This window comes from Culex quinquefasciatus, chromosome 2 (assembly GCF_015732765.1).
Source record: "Culex quinquefasciatus strain JHB chromosome 2, VPISU_Cqui_1.0_pri_paternal, whole genome shotgun sequence".
In the NCBI taxonomy this organism is placed as follows: Eukaryota; Metazoa; Arthropoda; class Insecta; order Diptera; family Culicidae; genus Culex; species Culex quinquefasciatus.
In genome coordinates this window covers 179,554,580-179,580,609 of record NC_051862.1, presented here as the reverse complement: position 1 = coordinate 179,580,609, position 26,030 = coordinate 179,554,580, and the positions used below count along the sequence as shown (strand labels likewise).

General features: G+C 37.0%; 2 protein-coding genes across 3 annotated transcripts in view; one reads left to right on the top strand and one right to left on the bottom strand.

Annotated features, from left to right (window-relative positions):
• The window catches only part of LOC6036990 (prohormone-3), a 66,886-nt gene that overhangs the window by 9,452 nt on the left and 31,404 nt on the right, over positions 1-26,030 (top strand). For both annotated transcript variants that reach the window (XM_038252751.1, XM_038252750.1), the window contains exons 2-3: positions 7,575-7,761; positions 12,297-12,417. In XM_038252751.1, coding sequence (XP_038108679.1) covers positions 7,600-7,761; positions 12,297-12,417 — 283 coding nt within the window. In that variant the 5' untranslated portion in view covers positions 7,575-7,599. The remainder of the gene's footprint in view (positions 1-7,574; positions 7,762-12,296; positions 12,418-26,030) is intronic.
• LOC6036994 (lipase 1) lies at positions 5,433-7,530 on the bottom strand. Its single transcript, XM_038250961.1, is given in 3 exon segments — positions 5,433-6,307; positions 6,310-6,362; positions 7,517-7,530. Coding segments are annotated over 3 exon segments (942 nt in total).

The following is a 26,030-nucleotide window of genomic DNA, read 5'->3' as shown; positions in this document are numbered from 1 at the left end:
AAGGAAGAATTTGAACGAGGAAAAGTTGCCACCCATTTTGTGAAAACATCGTCATCGGATTCGGTGCGAAAGTGGCTGACCGGGTTTATCAAATCTGGTGCTTTACGAGCTTCCATTCGCTTGTGCTGATGGACTCAAAAATCTGCTACCTACCAGAAAGGATTACAACTACGTTCGGGATTTCCTGAACAACACCAAGATTGAATACTACAGCCATGACGATCCAGGTAAACGCCCCATGAAACAGGTCCTCGAGGCCTGTACGACATGGATGTGAGTGTGCTGAAAGAAGAGCTCAAAACTCTTAAATTGAACGTGATGAAGTCTTCAAGATGACGAGACACAACAAGGACATCAAGTATCGTGATCAACTGTACCTGGTTCATCTTGAGAAGGATCGACAACGCCGTCTGAGCTAAAAGCAGTTCGGGCAATTTTCAACATCATCGTGACTTGGGAACGTTATCGTCCAGTGCACCGTGACGTGACACAGTGTTCGAACTGCTTGCAGTTTGAACATGGTGGAAGAACTGTTTCATCAAGAGTCGTTGTGCAACCTGCGGAGGTGAGCACAAAACTCAAACGCGACAATCAACGAGAACATCGAAGCGAAATGCTTCAATTGCGGCGGCGACCATTCGACCAAGAATCGAAGCTGCCCAAAACCTGCTGAGTTTGTAAAATTCGGCAGCGACGAAACGAGCACAACAAATCGTCGTAAAACACCACAGCATACGGATGGATTTTCCTGCTTGGCGTCACCTGGAGCGGGATCTGTTCGAGTGGTTCCAAATCTGCAGCCATTGCCGTTGAATCAGCAAAAAGTTGCAGAAATACAACACCTCAGGCTTCAGTCAGCAACCGAGGAAAACCAACCAGCATCAACGGGTGAAGGCAGTAGTGACCTGTTTTCACCACAAGAACTTTTGAACATTTTCATCGAGATGACAACAACACTGCGTGGTTGCAAAACTCGCCAGGAACAAGTAAGAACTCTTGGAGCATTCATCTTAAAATACAGTTCGTAGCTTACTCGTTCTAGTGATTTTGAATATTTCAATAAATTTATTTTTTTAGTTTTAAGTTAGGATTAGTTGATAAAGTGATTTTTTTTTTTCTTTTTTACCCAAATGTATTCGATTCAATGCAATAATGTAAAACAATTTGAAGTAAATAAAATAAATGTGATCAGTTAATAATCAAACGAAAAATACAACAAAGATGAAGAGCATTAGGCCATACCACTTAGCATGTAGAAGAAATGTAATTATTATAAGAATGTTCAATAAAGACATATTTAATTTCCAAATTTCCAACCTCTCTGCGTTATTCCAGATTAGAAAAGAACATTAAATTTTCCATAAAATGACATGTCTCTCGATTTTTGACAGTTGGGTGAAGGCAGCGATTTTAAAAATATTATTCAACTATTTTGATGAAAAATATGGTTTTCGAAATTTTGAGTACGCCATCAAATCGAGTGTTCAATTTTCCGCAAAAGTCCCTTTGACACCAAATACCCATTTCAAGCTACAAATTGTTTAAAAAACGTCTTTTTTTGAATATTCAAAATTTGAAACGGATCGTACCGCCCCTCCGTCACGAGATATCGAAAAATGGATCGCGGATTCGTCATCAGGGACAAAGGGTCAAAAATTACTCCTTAAAACAACGTTTCACGAAAATTGAAAAGGAGTCGGGGTAAGTTTTTCCGACTTGCACAGTAACATGTTGAACAACAATTTTTAAAATCAATCGATAATTAATTCAAAAAAATTTAAGAATAAACAAAATCAAAACTCCTTTTTCACCGAGAATCGCACCAAGTAAGAACGCAAACGCACACGCGCTAGTCCATCTGCAATCGTTTTTCATCGGGAAATGGGATTAAATTTTAATAACTTCATTTGACTTTTAAATTCGCAACCGGGCCTGGCACACCGGAATCGACTGTACCGCGACGAGGGACCGTAAATGTTCCCCCGAGGGGTCACTGGAATTGGCGGGCTTGTTTTGCAGTTTACTTTGCGGAGGGGGTGAAAGTGAATAAATTCAGCGCAGTCAGTCGGAATCGAAATTGTGTACTGTTTTGATTAATATTTTATATCTGTGAAATTTCCGCTTACCAGATGATCTCCCACGCGCAAACAATCAATCATTTTCACGGTACAAATTGTTGCACCAGGGTCAAAACAGCCAGCCGGCAAAGCATCAAATATTAAACTGTTGAACAGACGGGAACCGGATGTGGGGTGTAGAAGGGCCACTCCCTGCGACGGTGTGGTGACGTGCGTAGAATTTATGACGCGTGTCGTCGTTCTAGGTGTAACAACAACCACGCGGCAATCATGATGATACCACTTGTGCTAGGAAGAAGGATGTTTTGAGCAAGTCATGCGAAGTGTTTTACGGTAGGTTGGAATTTGGGGCGTCATCACCGATTTGATTAAATTCAATAAGAAGTGCGGCAGGACTTCTACGTTCAGAATTTGGATAAAATAACAAAAAGATGAAGAAATGAAATGAGATGAGAAGAGATGAGAAGAGATGAGAAGAGATGAGAAGAGATGAGAAGAGATGAGATGAGAAGAGATGAGAAGAGATGAGAAGAGATGAGAAGAGATGAGAAAAGATGAGAAGGAATGAGAAGAGATGAGAGAAGAGAAGAGATGAGAAGAGATGAGAAGAGATGAGAAGAGATGAGAAGAGATGAGAAGAGATGAGAAGAGATGAGAAGAGATGAGAAGAGATGAGAAGAGATGAGAAGAGATTAGAAGAGATGAGAAGAGATGAGAAGAGAAAAAAGATGAGAAGAGATGAGAAGAGATGAGAGATGAGAAGAGATGAGAAGAGATGTGAAGAGATGAGAAGAGATGAGAAGAGATGAGAAGAGATGAGAAGAGATGAGAAGAGATGAGAAGAGATGAGAAGAGATGAGGAGAGATGAGAAGAGATGAGAAGAGATGAGAAGAGATGAGAAGAGATGAGAAGAGAAAAAAGATTTGTCACTCTTAATAACAAAAATCAACAAATAAACTTGCAAAATCAAAATAAAATTTTGGAAATCATTGAAGCTTCCCCGTTAAGAACAATAAAAAGGAAAAAGTTTGTGAAACAAAAAGCAAACAAGCTTGGGCCAACCCCAAACGGGGTTGGTTGTTGTGACTAATTTAAGCAAGTCGTCACGCGTGTCACGATGATAAATGAATGTTGTCCGTAGGAAAAGCAAGCAAGATTCGCCGGCACACGGAAGCCGAGCTGTGACGCGGTTGTGATTTATGGATTTGGGGTGGGAAAAAGTTTGCGGTAAGATTTTCCGGAACTCTTAGTTTTTGGGGTTAGGTCGAGGAAAAACTTGCGAGCAAGTGTTATTTAGTGTTAATATTTTATGAGATAACTTTTTCATTGGAAGTAGAGTCAATTATGTTTCAAGGTTTGTACATTTGAACAGTTCTAGAAGTGGAAAAAGAGCCAAAAAAACAATGCTGTCTTTTTAATTCAATTTCATAAAATTCTAAAACTGTCCAACCCAAGAGTGCATCCAACAGAACGCGTCCACACGGTTCACTTAAATAAAGTGCAATCCTGTTCACATTTTAATTGCACACGAGTGCATTTTTCTCTCACGAAGAATTACACGCACTGGCAACACTACCTATCGCCGCTGGTGCAGAATATAAATTGACACATTTCCATTCCAGTGCGTCCAACCTTGAAGCAGCGAGTGCACCACTTTTCATGACTATTTTTTGCACCTTGTTTCTTGCAATTTTTCACCGCGCACATTTTCCGTGAACTCAGTGAACTTGAACGAGAGTTTTCCGTTTTCCAACCTCCTTTTTATTTCCGTACCTGGGGCTAAGAATTACACACTAACGCTTCCCGTATAATGGCCAGCTGGCAACGAATCGTACTGATGACCTACAGGAGAAAGTTCAGGTCTGCTGCAAAAAATAACAACTCGGCAAGTGTTTTTTCGCCGAGCTTTCAGTCGGTGTATGCCTGGAGGTGGCCTAACCCTTGAACGACCACTTTGGAAAAATAATTTGAGTTACACATGAAAACAGGTAAATTTCAAAATGTCTTACCAAAATTCTAGCAAACCAGCTCCGCAAGTTTGCAGCCAAGGGTTACTACGCTCAAATCGTCGTACGCGTGGGACTACGCAATAAATCTCGGTGCAAATGCAAACGAAAAATTTACATAACGATAAATTTCGAGTGCCATGGGAAGCATTTTTTCCGCCGCCAGGACGATGCTGAAGTGGAGTGCGAGATGTTTTTTTTTTTTGCAAACGCTTTTTCCTGGTTATCACGAAACCATTCATATTGTGACACCTGCAGTGATTCTAGGAAACTTTGGAGTGTAACAAGGTAATAAACTAAATTCAAATGGTTAGTTGAGTAGAAGCTACTGAAGATTTGAGAAAAAAAAAATAACCACAATAATCATAAAAAAAACATAAAAATTAATAAACTGAAAAGAAATCTATGATATACAAAGTTTGAGTTGAGAAGAGATGAGAATATAGATATTCATAACGAAAAAATACTAAGAAAAAGTATGAAGAGATGAGAAGAGATGAGAAGAGATGAGAAGAGATGAGAAGAGATGAGAAGAGATGAGAAGAGATGAGAAGAGATGAGAAGAGAATTCTCACTTTTCGGCGTTCTGCTACAACGAATCGATCCTTTTGACATCGCTCAAAACATCATAGTGAGTTTCTCGAAATGAGAAGTAATGAGAATAAAATTGTTCGAATACTTGAAAGAATTCCATAGATTTTCATTATTCAAGATCACTTAATTTCTCACCTGAGAATTTATTTTCGAAAAATTTCCCAATGCTACAAGCTCTTGAAAAAACAAGTGTAATCAAAACACACTTAAACTAATATATGAGAATGGTTTCCAACGACAAAAGCTCTCCCGAAACAATATACAAAACGTTTAATCTTTTACCATACTCCAGACAAGTGCAACTTTCCTGGAAAACTGAAAAAAAACTGCACTTGTATCAGAAAATGGAAATTGTTCCCCTTTAACGACGACGAAGGCACCCAAAGGATTACGGTGAATAAACTTTGCGCTCCTGTATAGAAGCTTCCCGAGTGCGGGGACGATATAGGGTAAAGTTGGCAGTAATTACCCGCCTAATAGCGACGTGGCGCGTACTTTCTGGGCCACTATTAGCACCTAATCTGCATAAATTGGGCTGCCCCTGCTGCTCCCCCAGGCTGATGAATAGCTCCCGCTTTAAACACGTGTTCTAAGGGGGCATTACTTGGCACCACTCTACACACGGCATTATCAACCCCACTGCGTTTTATGCTAATTTGTAAATGCAATTTGTGTATGGTCAGAACTGTGCAGTTTAGAGGAGAAAATCGATTTTTGAGATAGTTTGGCCTTTTATTAGCTTGAAATAATCCATCAACTCTTCTTTATCGTCGAAAGAATCACTTTGTACAGCACGTGAGCTTCAGAACTGTAGAAGAAGTCCAAATGATTCCATCCTCGAACTTGATACTTCTGCACCACATTCGGTAGTCGTCGTATGAGCTCCTCAACATCCCCAGGTTGATTCAGATGGTCGAACGAACTATGGTAGATGTGAACCGGAGCTGTTACCCTGTTTAGCGGGTATTCCGGAGGAACGCTGCAGTTGTACCGCTGGAGGTTCTCAACCGTGCCAAAGTCGTACTGCTGAAATCTTTTGGCCTTGAAGATCTGCATAAAGTGGATCACCTGGAAGATGGAGGCTCCTGCCGGAGTGTATTGCATAATCTCGGGAACTAGCGATCGTTCGATTGAGTCGTGGTAGCCAAATAGCATCCAAACACCCTTGAGGACCATCTCCACTGGTATTACTCCGGACTTCACAGCAATCGCTACTGCATCCATGGGGGAACCGTCGAATCCCCTCCCAAGCAGTTCGTACCCTCTCAAATCATGACTAATTTCACTAACCAAATCCAAGTACGATGTAAGTACGCGTAAGGAACTCGTTGTATGATGTAAGAACGCCACCGGAGCCACCAAGTGGACACCAGCAAACCTCTCGTTGTACTCCGGCCTCAGACTGGTTAACGCCAAGAAGGTTGCCGCAGCCTGCGACAGCCCAACAAACTGCAACCGATCACTCCCAGTCACACCGAGCACGTAGTCCACCATGGCCGCCAAATCGTACAGCCCCAGCTCGTGAAAGCTGAACCTCCAGAAACGCTTCGAGTCCGCGCTCAACGAGCGGTGCCACTTGGAGAAGGTCGTCCCGCGGTTGTTGCCCATCCACACGTCAAACCCGCGAGAGCGGGCGAAAATGCCAACGACCGGTTGGGGCCCTGAATGGTAAAGTCCACCGAGCTGCCGAAGAATCCGGACGGGAGAGCAGCGGGAGGACCGTGGTTTTCGGTGGGATTCAAATATCGTTAGGAGGTAGCCATCTTTGGTGGTCAACAGTCGATGAAGTTCCACTGAATGGTTGGTTCGATAAGCCACCAGTTCCTCAGAGAGAAGCTTTCAACACTGGATTTTGCAATGCTTTTGATGTGGAACCTAACGATGTGCGTTGACTTGAAGTGGAATTCTGCCGAAATTTACATAATCGAGATTTTTAGCCGAAAACTGGCGAGACAGATTTGCGTAGTCAATCTATTCTTAGCAAATTGAATAATCTGGCTGAAACTGGTTTGTCAAAATGTCTATTGATTGATTCATGGTCATATAAAGATGTCTGATGACATTGGTTTCAGGTCTAAATTCTACAAGTGGTTAAGTTTTCAAACTTCTTTCACATTTTTAGACAGACAATTCTTTCAAATTGGGAAAAATATTGAAGATCTTGCAACTCTGCCAAAAAATATTGCTAGAAAAATCGAACTCAATTTAATATAAACCAAATTTAAGCCCTCCAATCCCCCAGCTTTTACAACCTTTCTCCAAAGACTTCCACCCCAAAAATGAAAAATAATGGCATCGTTAACCCGCGATCCACCGCACACTCCATACGGTTACTCCACGGAGCCCTTACTCCCAGGACCGGGAAGGCACAGCAGACGACTCCGTGTAACGCGCCACTCTCAATCCTAATGTCTGGGTAACGAAACCCTCGGGACTTGTTTTATCAAAAAGCAATAAATTCGTTCCTAATCCCTGCCACTGCTTCGACGACGGAGCCAGCTACAAGTTGTTGGTGTACGACGCGGCTTCGTTAAGGTTGGCAGCATTCCGTTCGCAGAGCAGAGACAAGCGGCATAAAAAAAGGACTTTGCACGCAAAGCTGATCATCATCACTTCGCGTGCAACAGATGGGAATGGGGAGGGTCCTGGAAATCTTTCCGACCCGACAATCCCCTGGAGAACTGTTGATTGAGGTTGTGGGGTGGTATTGGTAAAAATAATTTTCTTGAAATTTGAAATGACCAGCTTAACCCCGATGACCCCAGCATTCTAGCAATATTAATATCCCCCCCTAACATATCACCCTCGTAATGCGACTTTAATAAATTTGCTCACACCTAGTACAAACCATTTTCCTCTAACCAAGCTCTCCACTTCTCATTTTCCCCCCAACAGATTCGGACCCCGTCGCACGAACAAAATGAAGGCGACCGCGCTGTGGGCGGCCATCGGAGCGGTTCTGGTGTTCAGCGGTACCGCGAACGCGTGGGGTGGCCTGTTTAACCGATTCTCGCCGGAAATGCTGGCCAACATGGGCTACGGTAGCCACGGGGGAGCGTACCGGCCGCAGGCCTTTCTGCAGGTAATAACGGAGGATTGAGTTAATTTGCGTTGGAAGAGAAAAAACAAATCTGTCACGATGAAAAACAGAAGATGTAACTTTTAATGAACTTTGACGCAAATATTTGGACCGTTTAGGAGATATCATCCAATTTATTTTCTTCGTTTAATGCCGTACCAATCCTATTGAGAATAATGAAACCAGTTTAGAACAAATTATGCAAATTGTATCAAGTTCATGACTATTATACCAAATCATGTTCAGTTCAGACTCGATCATCCAAAGTCCTTGCAAAAATAAATCATATCGAAAAACACAATTCGACACTTTTGACGTTGATTTCAGCAAACGCTTCAGTTTCAACAAGGTATGTTAGATTTGGGCTTCCTGAGCATGCTCGAATTGACAAAACTGAATTTTAGTGGATTCCCTGCTTATAAATTAACAACTATTTCGAGTATGAAAACAACGCATGCATGCGTACCCACGTTTTTCTATGGAGGTACCAAAGAATTAAGAAGTGCGCATGGTTGCTTAACATGATTTCATAGCATTCTTACCCAAATTTACAATTTTATGTAATGGCAGAGAATTCAATTAAATACAATTCTGACGATTGACGTGCGTTCAGGGAGCCCAAATCTATCATATCTTGATGAAACTGAAGCGTTTACTGACACCAACTTTAAAAAGGTCGAGTTGTGTTATAAAATCTTCGGATAATCGAATCAGTCCAAAACACTTTTTGTTGATGTCATTTTTGAGGCATTGAGAAGATTTTTACGATTTATTTTATCAGTTTTATTATTTGTTTTATCAATAATAATATTAATTTTTAGTCTAAATTTAATTAGAACTTCATTAGAACAGAATGGTTTATGTTTGGTCTCTTATTGTTTAGTAATATTTTCAAAATGTAAAATCTTATAACGCTGAAATATCAACTGCTTTATCAAATCGAATTAAAGATGTCGCTTTGTTAAATTCCCAAGAAATAGTTTCTTTAAATTTTCGACATTTTTAACATGCATCTTTTGGGGCTTGTTTAGGATGGTGCAAAATCTTTTATCGAATTTTAAAAATCATTTTAAAATGTAAAATCAAAATAACAATTAAAAATTACAATGAGATTAAATTTTTCGAAAAAAAAACTATATTTAAAATACTTTAATAAGGAAAAAAACATCTTGCAAAAACTGTTTTCCTTAAGCCGACTATTTTCCTTTTCTGATGTTGTTAATCGGACTCCTGCTTTTTGATACAGACCCCTAAAAAAAATTCGTGAATTGTATTTTTTTTTCGGTGTCATTTATATATTCCTCTTTTCAACTCGCGATATCTCGAAAAATAATGTTTCGATTTTTTTATGTTAAAAGTAAACATTTGTAAATTGAGAAATTTTTTTTTAAGGGATAACTCATTTTTGAAATTTTCAAAAGTTAGTCTGAATAAAAAAATGCGAAATTATTTTACTGAAAAAGCAAAAATTTCACAAATGTTTCAGATTTAATATTAAAAATCGAACCAATAGTTTCCGAGATATCCGGAGGCCGTGTTACGCTCCATAATTATTTTTTTTAAATTTTTATGGAAATGTTGTTTTGAGGGGGGTGGGTATCTAACAAAAAATCGATTTTTGCGTTACGTAATATATGAACGCTTCCTTAGATGACACTGAGAAAAACTGTTTTTTTTACAAAATCTAAACATTAGGAGGCTGTTCACAACAATCTGCAGTTTGACAAACATAGTCAAAAACGGAAAATTGCAGAAAATTTGTTAAGCTATTCGAAAATATTTTTTTAAGGTTGCTTTTCCTTCCTAAAATATATTTTTTTCAAAAATTTCACATATGTAACTTGATAAAAAAAAACAAATTATCAAAAATGTGAACAATCATTTTCCATTGTAAATTAGATTTTTCATCTAAAAATGATTTTTGAAATTATTTTTGACAACATTTTAAATTTTTCCAAAAATAAAAATTTTTGTTCAAAAAAGAATAACTCCGGTACCTGGATTTCCCAAATTTGAAAAAAATATCCGTTTTGAAAATTCAACTTTTAGTGACGAAAAGTCATATTGAAAAATCAAGAAATTGTTGTTCATTGTATCTATTTTTCTGAAAAGTCCTCATCATAACCTACAACTTTGCGAAGACCCCAATTCGATCAGCAAACTCTTCTCAAGATAACATTTTTCGAATATTCACTTGCCGAATTCTTATATACCAAATTTAATATCCAGTAAAAAATTGCGAAATTCTAGAGAATTTCATAAAATTTTCCTTTCCAATGTATGATAACTGGGCAAATTTCTTCCTCATCGCAACATTTTTTAAGTTTTTTTTTTATTTCTTTGAATGATACTTTTCCATCGATTCCTTATGTCTAAATTAATTCACTTTACAAGTCTTCATACAATCTTGGAGGTTGTCCTATGACAAAGTTTGAAACCCATAACCTAGAGAGGATTTTCTGATCGATTTGGTATCTTCTATTATAAGGACTTTTCAGATAAAAATGAGTTCAAAGAAATTCCCATTTTTTTTTATTTCACTTACAAAACTCAATTTTGTCAAACTTTATTCTCTTCTTTGTTTCATTTTCATATGTTTTAGTGGACCAAAAGCGTCAACATTTCTAATAGGTATGTTTTTATTCCTATCAGGTTATGTTTTGTTGACATTCTGTGATAACTTCAAAATATAAGTAGTCAATCATAATATGTACCCTTAATCATGGAAAATACCATCAATTCTCAATTATCAAGTCTGTTCCGTTCGATGCCTTTGGCACTCTGTCAAACCCTTGTCAGCAGCCAATGAACTCTCGACCGGTGCAAGCAAGCTTAACTTTAGGAATTTATCACTTCCACCACACCCGAAGAAGCTTCCCAAAGTAAGTTATTCTGTCCCATCCCGTTAAAAAACACACACAAACTCTGATCCCTTGTCAGTTACGGAACAATCACCAAGATTTAACCGGCAAAGCCACCTGCTGTTCATCAAGTTTTCCCTCTGAAAAGCCCGAAATTGGTTTATCCTTCTTTTCCGTCCGAACGCCAAACCCCACCGGGCGATCTCCGACGTCCTGTTCCGGGGATTATTTGTGCAAGTTACAAGTTAAATATAACTTTTGAACCGGATCGCCCACGCTGCCGTGCAGTGGAGGTTTGGTGCCTATGGCGGGCTTTTGTTGAGAAAGGCTTTATTCCAACTTTTCTCCCGCAGCCACAATAACAGAAGCGGTCCGGAAATTTCCGGGACGAACCGTTTGATTGAGGGGAAATTTGGTTGGCCTCAGGCTCGAAAACAAAACCTTTGGAAAGGGCGACAAAAGGACCATCGAGATGAACTGTATTGGAGGGTGAATGATTGAGTGTGAAATGTTCAAAGATGATGTTTCTAATTTTCAAGATATAATTTTCTTTTGGAGGTAAATTTAGTTGAAGTTGATTTTAAAGGTACATGTAACAGTGGTGAAACTTTACCTATTAGTGATACAAGAGGGCTTTGAAAACCTGATAATATGTGTCTTGCCATATGGATAAAAAACATAAAAGCATAAAAAACTTTAAACTTAAAGAATATTGCTTTCCAAATCCATACCGTTACTATTGCTCGTTGGCAAAATTACATTCTAATAGATGTAATCAATTTCGTTATCTCCGAACATCCGTTCACTCTGAAGAGTTCACCCAGCTGTCCATCCACCTTTCCAGTTCCCGTAATTGCCTGTCGTGTGCTGCAGTAGCCCATGTCCCCAGGACGAATGCCAACGACACTGGAGTCGTCTTTTCCGAATTCCAATCATACCGCCACGCAGAGTCGTCTGAACTCAATTTTGCATAATTCCGTCGTCGTCGTTTCGCTCGCCAAATTTGCCAGAGGCGTCCCGGCGAAAAAGCTACAGTTGGTCCTTTTCATCTTGCTGGCGGACGAGAATTTTACGAGAGTGCTTTTTCTCTATCAGTAAATTGAATCAGTCGTTCGTTTCTGAAGGAGAAGCTTTTCAAAACCACACAGGAATAAAACGAGTGGGAGGTTGCGCGGCAATACGACGAGAACGAATTCTTTTTGGGTCATTTGGATGAATTGAAAGCCCTCCCCAGCTTTAACAGGATGACCGGACGTTTTCACCAGATTCTTTGCGGTTTCTAGAAAGCAAGTGGCGCATTCTGCTTCTGAAGGCAGTTTTCAATGCGTCAATTTATGTGCTGGTTATTGCAGTCTCAATCGTCGCATTGCCGATGTTTTTGGTTTCTTTTTTTTCCGATCATGCTTTTATTAGAAATTCTACCAATTATTTGTGACATTCCATACAATTTGTAAATAGTTTTGTGTTGTTTTTTGATTTTGATTTTGAATAGAACTAAATAAAATCAAATTTATAAAGAAATAGAGGTTAAAACTCCGAAATCTGCTTTGGTACTACAAATAAATTTCAGGTGATTTGAAGAAAAGCCACGAAATCCAGGATTTTCAAAACACTCGAGATGTACCAAGAAAAGCTGAACTCAACTCTAACCCACACCCTCTTCCACTCCAATTGCAGAACGAAATCCTAGACGAGGACCAGCAGAACCAGCGCGTGGAGGAGGATGTCTGCTATGGAAAGCCCTGCTACTCCAACGAGAACTGCTGCCCAGGGCTTGTCTGCGTAAACGTCGACGGAGGTAGGTTAGACCCTGCCGGGGATAAACAAAATCCCCGACAAAACCTAGTAGAACAATTTCGTTGAAAAAACACACAAAAAAAACACTGCCCAAAAATGCCTTCACCCCCTCAACACTGGCTTCAGATTCACCCACGAAAAAAATGCGTTACCTTTCGATGTTTGCTGTGCTACTCCTGTTCACCAGCGCTTTGCATGTAACTTGACCTTTTCCCTCGGCACGGGACTGTTGGAAATGCACTTCTTGTATCTCGGGGCAAGCATCTTTTCCCGCCTGAATCCCCGAACATCATGCAACGTAGAAACTTCAAAGGTCACACGAAATCCGATTTGCGTCCATGTCTTGGCAATTTTCGCACTCAACTATACACAAATACACGGAGAGACCGGCCAGGGCAAATCTAAGAAAATCTTGGTTAATTTAACTAAAAGTATGGGTTAATTTTTTACATAGCTTTTTTTCAACAATCGATTGTTGATTTTGTTAACCCAAAATTTCTGACTACCAGTAACTAAAAGTAACTAAAAAAATAGTTGGAATTGCCATTTTCGTTGGCTAAATGGCCGAAAAAAATTCTAGCAGTCGACTGCTAGAATATTTTTTTCAGAAAATTAACTATTTTTTTTTGGTTTTCAGCTGAAATATTGTGGAATATTCTGTAAAAAACAGGCTGGACCATACTTTTCAACTATTTTTCAATAATTTTTTTCGTTGTATTAACTGAAATATGTTTGCATGCTGAAAATTATTAGTGGATTATAGCAAAACATTTTTTAATTAAACATAATTTATGTTATTTATGTTATTCTGCCTAGAATTTTAACTTTTGTACTTATTTGTTTTTTTTTTGCATGAAGTTATTAAATTACTGTTAAAAAGCATAAAAACAAAACTGTTTATTAACTGTTATTATAAAACATGTAAAGTTTGATTAAAGTTTGAAAAGATTACGTTGCATAAATCTAAAAATATAATAATAAAACATATTACAAATTTTGTTAAACATATTTAAAAAAGATGTTTAATTTCTCGTGAATTCCTTAAAAATATAAACCGAGCAAAATTTTCACCAAGTTAAGTTATTATGTTGTATGAAATTAAGAGTTGTATTCACTTACCATCACTGTGCAATCATCCGATAAGTCATCATCATCTACAACGGTCTCAGGTTTAGTTATTTTTCTTGTGGTTGGACACAGAATTTACACCAAAGTGAACCTTTTGCTGCAAATAGACATATAAAATTTATTAGTAATTTAATACAAAATTCTTAATTTTGGCTATAAACTGAAAAAAGGATCGTAAATAAATGTAATTATGATGAGAAAAGAAGAAATATCAACAATGCTACTTACCAAGCTTGCATTAAATTTATTCAACGTACTCCGATTCCTGAAAACAATATTTAGAGTTTTACTTATCAGTTTATTTAGCAGTCTTCTATTAACAGCATTTTTAAAATATTTCTATCTCCTTTTGTATATCTTTTATAAATTTTATTTTTTAGACATTTCCCATCATCTAATTTTTTTTTTGATATTATGTGTACGCATTTCCATGTATTTTATGGTTGATGATTCTAAAAAAAAAAATGGTCCATTAAATTTGTATCCATCGTAAGCACGAAGGTTTTTCATTATTCAGTTTTCTAATTAAAATCACAACAGATAAATTGTTATGTAAAAATAAATCCATACTTACTTAGATTAACCAACCTTTTGTTAAATTTGCCCGTGCAAGTATTGTCGTGCAAGAGTTCGCCCGCCTCTTCCTTTCACTGCCCTTCCCTTTCCTTGAAACATTGCCATGAAGTCCCCTCGCATCAGAGGTCCTCATTGCGAATGTCCTCGTCTTGTTCTTCATAGTTTATCACCTGCAAAGAAATCATCAACAAACTTACTCACCAATTGCACCTCCACAGTTGCAACAGTGTTCACTTCGATTTGCACTTCAACATTAGCCAAATAGTGTGATTTTCACCTTTCACATTCTCTCACTTCACAATTAACAACACAAACTCAACAAATCGACCGCTCTTGTTCGAATCCTGACTTCAATTGACAACATAAACAAACCCAAGTTCATCTTTTAAATATTCAACCAATTGATATTTACATTTAACCAAAAAAAATCTTGATTTTTCTAAAACCAAAGCTAACAGTCGAGCACGTTCATTCGAGTTCGGGAAATCTGTTAGCTTTTTGCCTTTAGCATTTTCAACAAACAGGTTATTAAATTATTACTTAATTTTGGTTGATTTAACTGAAAATTGTCCGTAACAAGTACGCTTTTGTTGAAATTAGGAAAGTAAAATCAACAATTTTAATTGTTAAAATTTCTGGGCACAGTCTCTCCGTGTATACACCTCAGTCTTACGAGTCTAGCTGAAGCTTTATTTAGTTTACGAAATGGTGAAATGATGAAAAATTACGTTATCATACACGCCCTTGCCCTGAAACGGCACTGCTCACACGTCATCCCTTGAGCAGGAGAATCATGTCCGTTTGATAAGCTCTAGAGCAGGTCCCTAATGCACCGCCTTTTCCCTGTTCTGAGCAGCATTATTTCCGCCCTGGTAATTTCAGCTTTGGATGTGTGCATGCCGACTAACCCCTTCAGTTACCTTGTTGCTAACCCTTAAATTTAAAATAACAAACTTTTTTCTGTGGAAATGTTGACACCACCAACGATGAAATTATTTCAAAATTTCATTCATCACAAGAATGAAATGAATGAGCCTTTTTCAAGACTTATTTTTTGTGCTTTTTAATCTAGCCTTCCGTATGCTGAAGCCATTTTCCATCATCAGTTTATCCGTATCATTTTCAAACAAATTTAGTAGCTGTCCGGAGGAAAAAATGCTCAAAATTGGCTCAATAAATTATTTTAGCCTAAGGAATCGAGTCAGAAGGTATCCCTGATGTCGATTTTTTTATTGTCACCCTACTGTCCACGCAAAAATGGTTTGTAAAAATTCAAAAATCAATAACTTTTTAAGACATTTTTGGATTGATTTAAAATCACTCGTTTAGTGAAAAAAATTTAAAAAAAAAACATTTTTTTTTAATTCATTTTTATATGTTTTAGGGAACAGAAATTCCCATCTTTCACAAAATTCCTGAATATGCAAAAAAACTGTGATCAAACATTATTTTCCAAAAAAAATCTCAGCAATGTAAAAAAAATGATTTATCTTGAAATCATTTCTTTTGAAAATTGTGTGAAAATTTCTGCTCTATTCAATATATATTTTAATTTTAAAATCATGAAGAACTATTTGAAATTATTTTTGACTTTTTCAAATGTTTGGCAAAATTTTAAAATATTTTTAATGAAAAGAGCACATTTTTTTATTCCCAGGACATTGCTGATCAAAAACGATAGCAACACTGACAAAAAAATCCATTTTTTGTATCTTTGCATGGCACTATCCTAAGGCCGTATCAACGAAGTTTAAAAATGCAAAATTTCGTAATTTTCTCAGCTCTTCAAAATATTTTTCAAAATGGGCAACCATGGGCACTTTACTAAATATTAAAAACAGCGACATTTTACCTCAAACTGAATATAATTTGTAAACGTTACACTTTATCAAAATGTTTTCATTTGATAAAGTGTAACGTTTACAAATTATATTCAGTTTGAGGTAAAAAGTCGCTGTTTTTTTATATTTAGTCAAGTGCCCATGGTTGCCCATTTTTGAAAAAATATTTCAGTACTTTTTGATTAAAAATTTGAATTAACATTAGAGCAATTCTCTGCGATTTCAGCCTTCGTTATTTTATGCATGGTTTTGTGGGTTACTGAGAGCAAAGAAGATTTTGTTTGTTATCGGTTCGTGCTAACAGTTCTCCATTCAAATTTGACAGCCGTCTAAAGGGACCATCCATAAACCACGTGGACACCTTACGGGGGGAGCGGTCAGCGATTGTCCACGCTCCATACAAAAAAAAATGTTTTGTATGGAAATTGTCCACCAGGGGGGAGTGGGGGGGGGCTGAGCTTTCTGAGTGGGGTCTGAGCAAAAAAGTGTTTACGTGGTTTGTGGATGATCCCATACAAAAATGGCAAAATTGTATCTCGCGACGACTTTGGCAAAATTTTGTGAAAAAAGTTATTAACGGATTTCTTTTTTTTTTTTAAATGCTCAAAAACACTATTTTTATATGTTTTTTTTTTATGTTTGGATATGTTTTAGGGGACAAAAAAATATGTTTTTAAGGGTACGAGCAAATTTTTTATCGAGTTTTTGATAACTCAATAATTTACTTTTTAGTGAGTTAATTAAAAAATCAGCAAAAAATAAAACACAGACAGCATAAACGACTACAAAAATAAAAATAATATTCTTTTTTGAAATCAATTTTCAGTGACAAAACATGATTTTATAATCAATCATAAAAAAATATGCTAGGATTTTTTTATTGATTTTAAAATCATTTTGTCACTAAAAATTCATTTCTAAAAATAAAACGATACAAAAATTCCCACAAAAGAAACAGTTTTTTTTTATTTCACAAACGATATTTGCCAAATTTGTATGATTTCATAAGAAAAAAAATAGTGATGAAAAATGGCATCTTTTGTCTGATAAAAAATGCAAAAAATCGGACTAAAGAAATCTCAAAGAAATGCTCCAAGATAAAAAAAATCGAGCTCCCAACAAAATATCAAAGAGAAAACGATATTTTTTACGAATATCGAATATCGATATCTCCCTTAGAAAGATTCAGATTCATATCAAGTTTTCATGATGTTTACAAACATAAGAAGATTTCGAAATGTGACAACACTTTTACTAGATCGCTGAAAAGGAAAACAGATTTTAAAATTCAAAAAATCAGATACACTATAATGAGTAGTCCATAACCCAACACAAACAAAGAGTCAAACAAAAAATATTTAACGTTTTTGTTTCAAATATATATTATTTAGTTTTAAATCTAACCAGCGAAGTGAATTTATTCGATTTAAAAAAAATGCAGCTCATTTAAGCTAAAAACACTTTCCTATTGAAGTTAAAAATAATCATCTTATTGTTAACTACTATCTAAAGGAATAACTTCCCGGGAAATGCCCATAACGTAAAGTAATTTTTTAAAACAAGCTTACCTTTTAGAAATTTCAAAAATAAATGGTTAAATAAACTCGAATGAATGATGAAAAACAGTGTAAAATTAATCAATTCAATTCAATTGTATTTTTATTAGAATTTAACAGTTCTGCTCCAGGATGTTACATTTGCAATTCAGAGATTTGGAGAACCTTTCAACTGAGATCAATTCAGGAGGGTACATGTTTCTAAGTTTAGATTTGGCTAGCTGCTTGCTCTTTTAGGAAAAATAAATTTTGAGAAAAAACTCTAGACCTATGGGAAAATTGATCAATTAATATTAAACATTGAAGTTTCAAAAATTATCTCAGCTTTACGGTTTTTTTTTTTTTTTTTGCAGGGGAAATATATATTTCGAACAATATCATGCCAATGCTGATTTTCTAAGAGGTTTTGTTTAACGTTTAACTGGCTCTAAAGAAGATTTTTTTATTCAGATTATTGCTCGAAAGTAATCGAGATTTCAGAGCACTCTTGAAACGAAATGGTTGATTTTTTTATTTAAACAAAATCGATGGATCGAGTGGTTTTATCACGAATGAAGTTTAAGGACTAGTCTGACAAAGTTTGATAAAATGAATGAATTTCAACGTCAAATGTTATTATATTTAATTATAGGTATATGAATTAAAACTCGTAATTAAAAAAAATGTTCGTAAAAAAAAGATAGCGAAAAATATGTATTACATTTAAAAACATCATTCGAAAAAAATACAATTACAGGGTTAACCAAACTGTCTAACAAGCCCAACCAACAAATGAGTAAAACTGACAAGATCTCTGAATGTGCAGCAAAAGAAACACCAGCCAGCAGAGCCACAAGCCTTTACGTCCTTCCGAAACCTGCCTCATGCTCCCGAATTTCCATGTTTTCCTGCCTCACCTCCAGCTGCATGTACTACTGGAAAACACCTCCTCCAGCGTAACGAGTTTACGTTAAACGATGCACGTCAAATGATAAGCCCTCCGTCCTTGTCTTAATTTTACCCAACGACGCTGATGAGCAGCTGCTCCGTTCTACACTGAAAGCTTTTGTACATTTCACGATGGATTCATGTCGAGCTTTCCTCATCAGCCAGCTTTATGTAATTATGAGTGCCGTTACTGTCTAGATTGAAACATGTGGTGCGGCATCAGAAGGTTGAAATATTTTAGCGAAAATTTACATTCTGGAACGCATCGATGCGCCTTTACTAGAAGCGACCAAACGGGTGTGTGTAGAACCATTTCGCAACCGTAGTCCAAACAAAGAACGCCCTCCTGAATAAATAACCGGTCCCATTAGGGAGCAAACACAATCGACAGAGACCACCACCAACTGGAGGAACAGTCCCAAATGGGAAGACCCAAAATAGAAAAGGTTCCTAGACTAGGTTTACGATACATCATCCCAAGGGGGGAGAAGCTCACTCGCAGCGTGTAATCTACACCATTCTACCTATAGGTTTACCATTGCAAAGCCACAGAAAAGACAAAAAGCTCCCTGCAGTGTAAAAGTATATGCGAATATGTTGGTTGTTCTAAGCTATGTTTGCTCTGGAAGGGTGTGTCTCATTTAGGGGTGACAGTTTTTGGCTCGGGAAAAATGTTGGAAAGTGTTATTAGTTTTGCTGTTTGCTGTTTTCTCCAATAAAAAGAAAAATCCTTTATATAATCAAAGATAGATTAAAATATGGTTTGAAAATATCTTCTCAAAGATAGATAAATGTGTACACAGCAAAAAATCCGATGGTAAAATCGCATGCAAAAGCATGCACATCACCTTGGTCAAAATAAACACTTAATATTACACACTGCATGTACATTTTTGCAAACACAAAAAAAAAGTTGCAACCGACGGGATTCAAACCCAGCACCAACAGTAAGGACTGGCGCCTTAGCCCGCTCGGCCATCAGACCGATGAAGAATGGATAGGATAAACGCATATATGAGCTTGACATTTCGGTCAAGTAGGTTTCCCGTACTGATGGGCTACAAATTTCAGGGTGTAAAATCACATAAAATTGCATAAAATAATGCAATATTTTTTTTACACCCTGGTCTTTTACACGCAGCTGGATTACTTAGCAGGCCAGAGCATTCCTCAACAAAGCAATCACTCAGAAAAATGTTTTGTAGAATCAGCCTTTACGAGGTTTGTTTCAACATAAATTTTGTTGAATATAATCAACAAAAATATTGCGTTGAAACAAACCTTGATTTTCTCAATTCTACAAAAGTCTTTTATTGTTTTGAAAAAGTTGCTTTGACGTTTAGCGTTGATTCAACAAAATGATGATTTTCGAATCAACAAAATGTTTTGTTGGTTCAAACATGCCTTATTTTTCTGCGAGCTTAGTTTTAAGTGAAACGTAGTCCTTATGGGTAATTTTGGTCTCTAATTAATAATCAAAGGTATATTTTTGATATCTCGTGACGGAAGAGCGGTACGACCCCCCATATTGGCGAAATGGTAATGAGTTTGGTGTTAAAGATTAAAGGCATCAATTCTGGAGCAACATTTGAAAGGAGCGGTACGACATTGCTCTTACGGCCTTTCATTACACGCGTTTATATGGGACGACAGGCCGTAATGGGAATAAATACAAAAAAAAATAAATAAAAAAAAATATACTTTGAATTATTGCCATAAATTTGCGGGATGTTAAATATTGGCATTGATAATGGTAACGAAGATACTATATAAAATTGTAGTCTTTGGCAGAGTTGTTGGTTATGATAAGGACTTTAAAAAAGGGTTCTCGGATAAAAAAGTGCCATGTTTTATTAGACTTTTGAAAAAAGTTGAAATCCCAAATTTAATTTTTTTTTATTTTAAAATGGGGTCGCAGAACTCGAATTTTTGAAAAAAAATCACATTATTGCCATTCAAAATTAAAATAAATAATTTAATAATTTTTAGATGCATCAAATTCGCAATCTAAAATATCTCCAGAATTGGTTTGATAAATTGCCCTGATTTCAATTTTAATTAATTTATATGTGCATTTTAACTAAAAAAATGTTTCATGAAGTAAAAGAACTCCGCAATTTTTTAAGTATAGAACTTTTCTACAATTTGCTCTTTTTTACTTTATGGGTCTGACTGCTGAATGCTGAGACACAGCCTCTCGAAATTTAAATTTTGTGAAAAATTTGTTTTATGTAACCTTTTGGATAGTTGTTACCAAGAAAATTTGTTAAATTTGTTTAAGTTTGCCTGTGTTTTTCAGTTCTATTTCAATGATATTAAAAATCTCTTATTTGAAATTGTTAACTATTTTTAGTGAAAATAATTCGAAGAATCCAAATATGGCAGTCCATTTCCCAATTCGAACTTATTTTCGTTGAGAAAATCTTGATGCTTTGAGAGTGTTTGAAATTTAGAGGTGGGCAAAATAAGAGCGAGCCGTTCAAAGAGCCGGTTGACTGAAAAGAGCGAACGAACCGTGGCTCACAAAAAAAGAACCGCGGTTCTTTTTGAAACTTCGGTCTTTTGAAAGAACCGTTTCAAGATGGCATGATTTATGTTATAAATATAATTTATTGAATTTCAAAAAAAAATAATATTAAATTTGTTTTTGAGAGTTGAAAATGCAATTTCAAATATACTTCAATGCTTATGAAAATTAACCTAAAAGTAAATGATTTCCTAAACAAAATGAAAAAAAAAACTTTTCATTATACAACTGATTGTACATTAAAATACTACCACAATACAAATTTGAGCATTTTAAATTGCATAATTTGTAAAATCTTACCAAATATCTACTGAATGGAGATTTTGGAACAATAATAAATTCTTTAGTCTGATTGAACTTTAGCGTTTATAGACTTAATCGATTCAATCAGAATGTTCACACAATTCTTTAAAAAAAACCTTTTCATCCAAATTTTGAAAAAGAGTGAAAGAGCCGTTAAAAAGAGCTCTAGAAATTATTATATTTATCACCGCTTTCGTATAACAGCTAAAAAAAATTCTAAAACTGCTTTACATGCTTTGAAGACTTCTCTACCAAGCACAGTATGATTTCACACCATTTCGTTAGTATTAGCGTTCTAATCTAATCTAATCTTGAAACTAATGACTTTGGTCAGTTATCAAGGACGGCTAGCTCAGTCCTTTCCAGGACAAAAGACCATCAACTCAAAAGTAGTCGTAGACCTAAGCTACTGACTACTCATCACTCAGGGTCGGCATTTCTACTCAGCGATTCAAGTGAGACACGGATGAAATAAAAATCAAGAACCACAATTTTCTAATCAAAACGTGTATTTTCTGGGTAAGTGTAGGGTGTGGGTGTGTGTGGTGAATGTAAGGCACTTCAGGGGCAACGTACCGTTCAGCAGCTGGACTCGCAGCGAGGCTTCGCTGACTCCACTCCAATCCTCGAACGCCTTCGGCGTTCACCTGCTCCAAGGCCGGTCACAGGAGCGCCCTCGACTGTGCCGCCGCGATCCCGTGGGGGGATGTTCTTGAGCTGCTGGTTGGTCGTCGACTTCCGGATGGCTTGAGCTGCTGCTGGGTTGGGCTGGAACGCAGAGGTAGGCCAGCGGGCGTTGCTGGTCCTACTTGCGGCAGGCGTCTTCCCTCAGTGGCGGATTCGGCAGCCCCAGAGTCCACTGATATGGGCGTGCCGAGAGGGGATAATCTCCTTGACGTGTTATGGCGCCGCGCCAGAGATTCGGGTCGGTGCTTGACGTTAAAACGTAGCCAACGGCTCCTGCGCACTCACAAGGCTAGGTTCACCTGTTCCCGTGTGCCGTCGCGCCGACGGACTGGACTTCCGTTCGGGGCACTTCCACTTCCGGAAGGCAAAGACGTGCACAGTACAAATAGACGATACTGGCACAAACGGACACGACTTAACACACGGACGCCTGAATGGCAAAAGAGACCGATGCTAAACATCGGCGGGCCAAGAAGACATTTCCCGCTCGAATTCCAAACGGGAGGGGAAAAGCTCCATTTTCTTTTCCACCCAATTCGAGTAGTCCTGCCCTATCGCTGTCAAGGACTATCTCGTTACAGCGGCACGAAAACCCTTCTACTGCCATGTATTGTGTGATGTTGTATGTACGGAATCAAGTAGAAAAGTGAAGGTTCGTTGAAGAATTGTAACCAACGGTTACAATCTAATCGAACACAAGCGCAGCCAGTCCGAAGAAAGCATCCGGGAAGAACTTATGGTTAGATTACGCCTCAAGTTCTTTCTTGTCATTATTAATGATTGCAGTACTTTCGAGAACCCCCGAAATGTATTACACTCACTAAAGCGGCCCGGCCTACTGCGTTGCATTAACCGCAAGAGACAGATTCTATGAACGGAACCCACATTTCATGGAATCATCAGGGGAAGAAGAAGAAGTGAGGACATACCGTACCAACCACTTCGAGTTATTTATAGAATATGGTGTGTAGTGTGTGTAGGGGAATCGTTGGGAAAGGGATTGTTGTATTATATAGTAAATGACCATGTGACATTATTTCACCACTACTGATTTATTCACTCAAGGGGTGTCAACCCCTCGGTGGCCGAGTGGCTAGTGCATCTGACTACCAATCCAAAGGTGTGAGTTCGAATCCCACCTGATTCCATGCGTTTTTTGTTCATATTAAAAATTCAATAATAGTCGAATAATTTCAAGGAGACCGGTCGGGAATCGAACCCGGAACCTTCCGCTTATGAGGCGGGAGCCGTAGCCATTAAACCACGGGCCGGTTCACCCCATTTCGTTAGTATTAGCGTTCTGATCTGAAATCCCTTTATTGAAGATCTCAGGATTGAAAACGAATTTTGGGAATCTGTGAAGGTCAAAAGGTGAGGCATTGCGAGCTACACAAAATGACGTTCTTAACTTAATTTGCACGTGTGACAAGTTAGCACGACAGCGACGATATTGCAACAAATAAGAGTGTCAAGTGTGAGAGAATCTTTTGAACATATCAAAAACATATTTTACTTTGAATTTACTCATAAAACATCTTTCATTAAAGTGATTCAGTGGTAAAGTATCCTTAATAATTCCAAAAATAATAATAATTAAGTACGTCAGTAATTTTGTTACGTCATATTTTCCAAATGACTTATAAAAGGACTAATGCACTTGACCTTTGCCAAATTTGCCATCTCAACAAATCCGAACTACTCCTACAAAGTCCTAAGATCTCGGCCTTTACGCCAACCTGCTCAATGCTTAACAGTGGGATCACACAGAGGCACTCACCAGTATTTATTTACCTTTGGATAAAAGCTGGTACATATTTTATGACCGCTCTCTTTCTCTCTATTGCTTGTCGTATGATCTCCACCCACCAAACAGGGTTTGGGATTAGCTCCTACCGACCACCCTAAAAGCAGTGAGAGAGAGAATACATTTGCATTGGATTGGGGGTCCCAGCCCATATTAATCCAGTATGGATGGCTCACTTTATATGCTGCACTCTGTGATGTCAAGAAGCTACCATTTTATGAATCAATTTATGATGTTGATGAGAAAGTTGAGTGACCCATCGTATTATATGTTGAGAGATGCTTTTGGAGTAACGATCTTAAAACAACGAAAAATAACATGAAGATCCAATCGAAATTGAAACTTACAAAATATTCAGGCAAAGCCCCAACATAAACAAAATTTACAAAACAATTCCATCTAAATGTAAATGAACTCTACTGAATTCCAGGTAACTCTGCCGGTAAAAACATATTTTTTCCGAGAAAAAAAAAACATATTTTCACATTCACTGCACACTGCAAGAAGAGAAATAACCCGCAATGAAATGCAATGTCAGAACAAACAAGTTTATGCATAAATTTCCCGACTGACCTTCCATACTTTTTTTCAGTCATTCTTTTTTTTTTTTTTGTCGGTTAAGCTTACAAGCTTGCACCCGACACTGACATGGTTTTCCATTAGCGTGGTGGAAGGAAATAAAAATGCAAACGCTCTCGGTTTTGTTCTGTTTGCAAAAAAAAATCGTCGGAGGCAACAGAGTAAAAAATTGGAACAATTTTCGACGCTGTCATGGTTTGGTTTGACTGTTATTTCTTGTTGTCCTTTTTTGTGGTTTCACTTTCTCCCTCCACGGGAAGTGCAGATCTCGACAGGGGGAACAATGGTTGGGTGACATTTGCAGGAAGAAAAATGTTGACACAATTCTCGGTTTGTAATTGATGCTTTTGGAAAAGACAAATATTTATTTTAAATTTTAATTAAAACAAATCTGATTATTTGTATCTCCAAAAAACCTAATTTTAAATCATGTTTTAGAGTAAATAACTTTATGATATTTTTGAACATTTAAACAACAGCCTAGCTTAATCTACCCCACCAATTTCCACCACCAAAAGCACAATCCGTTCCGGTACAACAATCAACGTCCACTAATTTTTACAAGAAGCCTTTATCCCGCAAATTTTCCACTTCTGCTGCCGAGACATAAAATGCAATTACCACTTCCAAGTTGTTTACTCGGCGTCGGCAGCCTCTAAGGAAGCCATCAAATTTTGCCTCCCCCACCAGGCCCAGGACGGTATCAAAAACGCTTCCCAAAATTGGACTTTCAAAATGGACCTCCTCCTTCTGCTAGCCATTTCAAAAGCTTGAGAAGGCACCCCCATAAAACCTCCCAACAAATGCCCCGCGAATAAAACTGTCCGCTGGCCCATTTCGAGAGTGTTTTGCCTGTTTTTGTGACTTTTGACTTGTTTTTGTTTGTACCCTGGCAGAGCATAAAGTTATAACTTTAATGAAAAGTTTTTGGGGGTCAAGCTGGGGGTGGGAACCGCGGCTCATAAAAATATTGTTCGACAGCAGAGCAACTTTTTGAAAGAACACAGTTTAGTGAAAATAAAAAAACTAAAAAAGTTTCAAATGCATTCATATTTTACAAGATTTCGTTCTTCATAAAATGTTCTAGAAAATTAGAATCCTTGTGATTATCAGAACTATTTCATTTAAAACATTTCAAATTAGGCACTTTTTGTTTTCATTGTATTTTTTGCCACAAAATATATACAATTCAACTAAAAATCAGGTTTGTTTTAATCAAAAAATCATTTTTTGTGGAACAAAAGAGGAGAAGGGACATAATCATAAATAAATAAAATAATACTATTTTTTCAATTAATAATAATTTGATAAATACTCTACCTGTAGAATAAAATATAAATATAAATCCAAAAGCAAATTCTACAATTTTTCTCTGAAAGGTCATGAAAACTTTATCAGCTTAACAAACACAATTCAACATTTTCAAACTAATCAATTTAAAAAAAATATGATCAAGGATGTTGAATTATAAAAAAATTATTCAAGGCAAGTAAAGTTTAATATCATTGCAAAGTTTATTTTTGACTATCTTTCATTGTTTTTCGTGTTACATGGATCTAATAAACCTGATTCTTGTCTCCTCTCCCATTTCTTAACAAATTGGTATCAATGCCAAAAATCATAATTTTTTATTAAATGTTTATTGAAAAAAGGAAGTTTTCATAACAATTCGAAGTGGTCCAAATC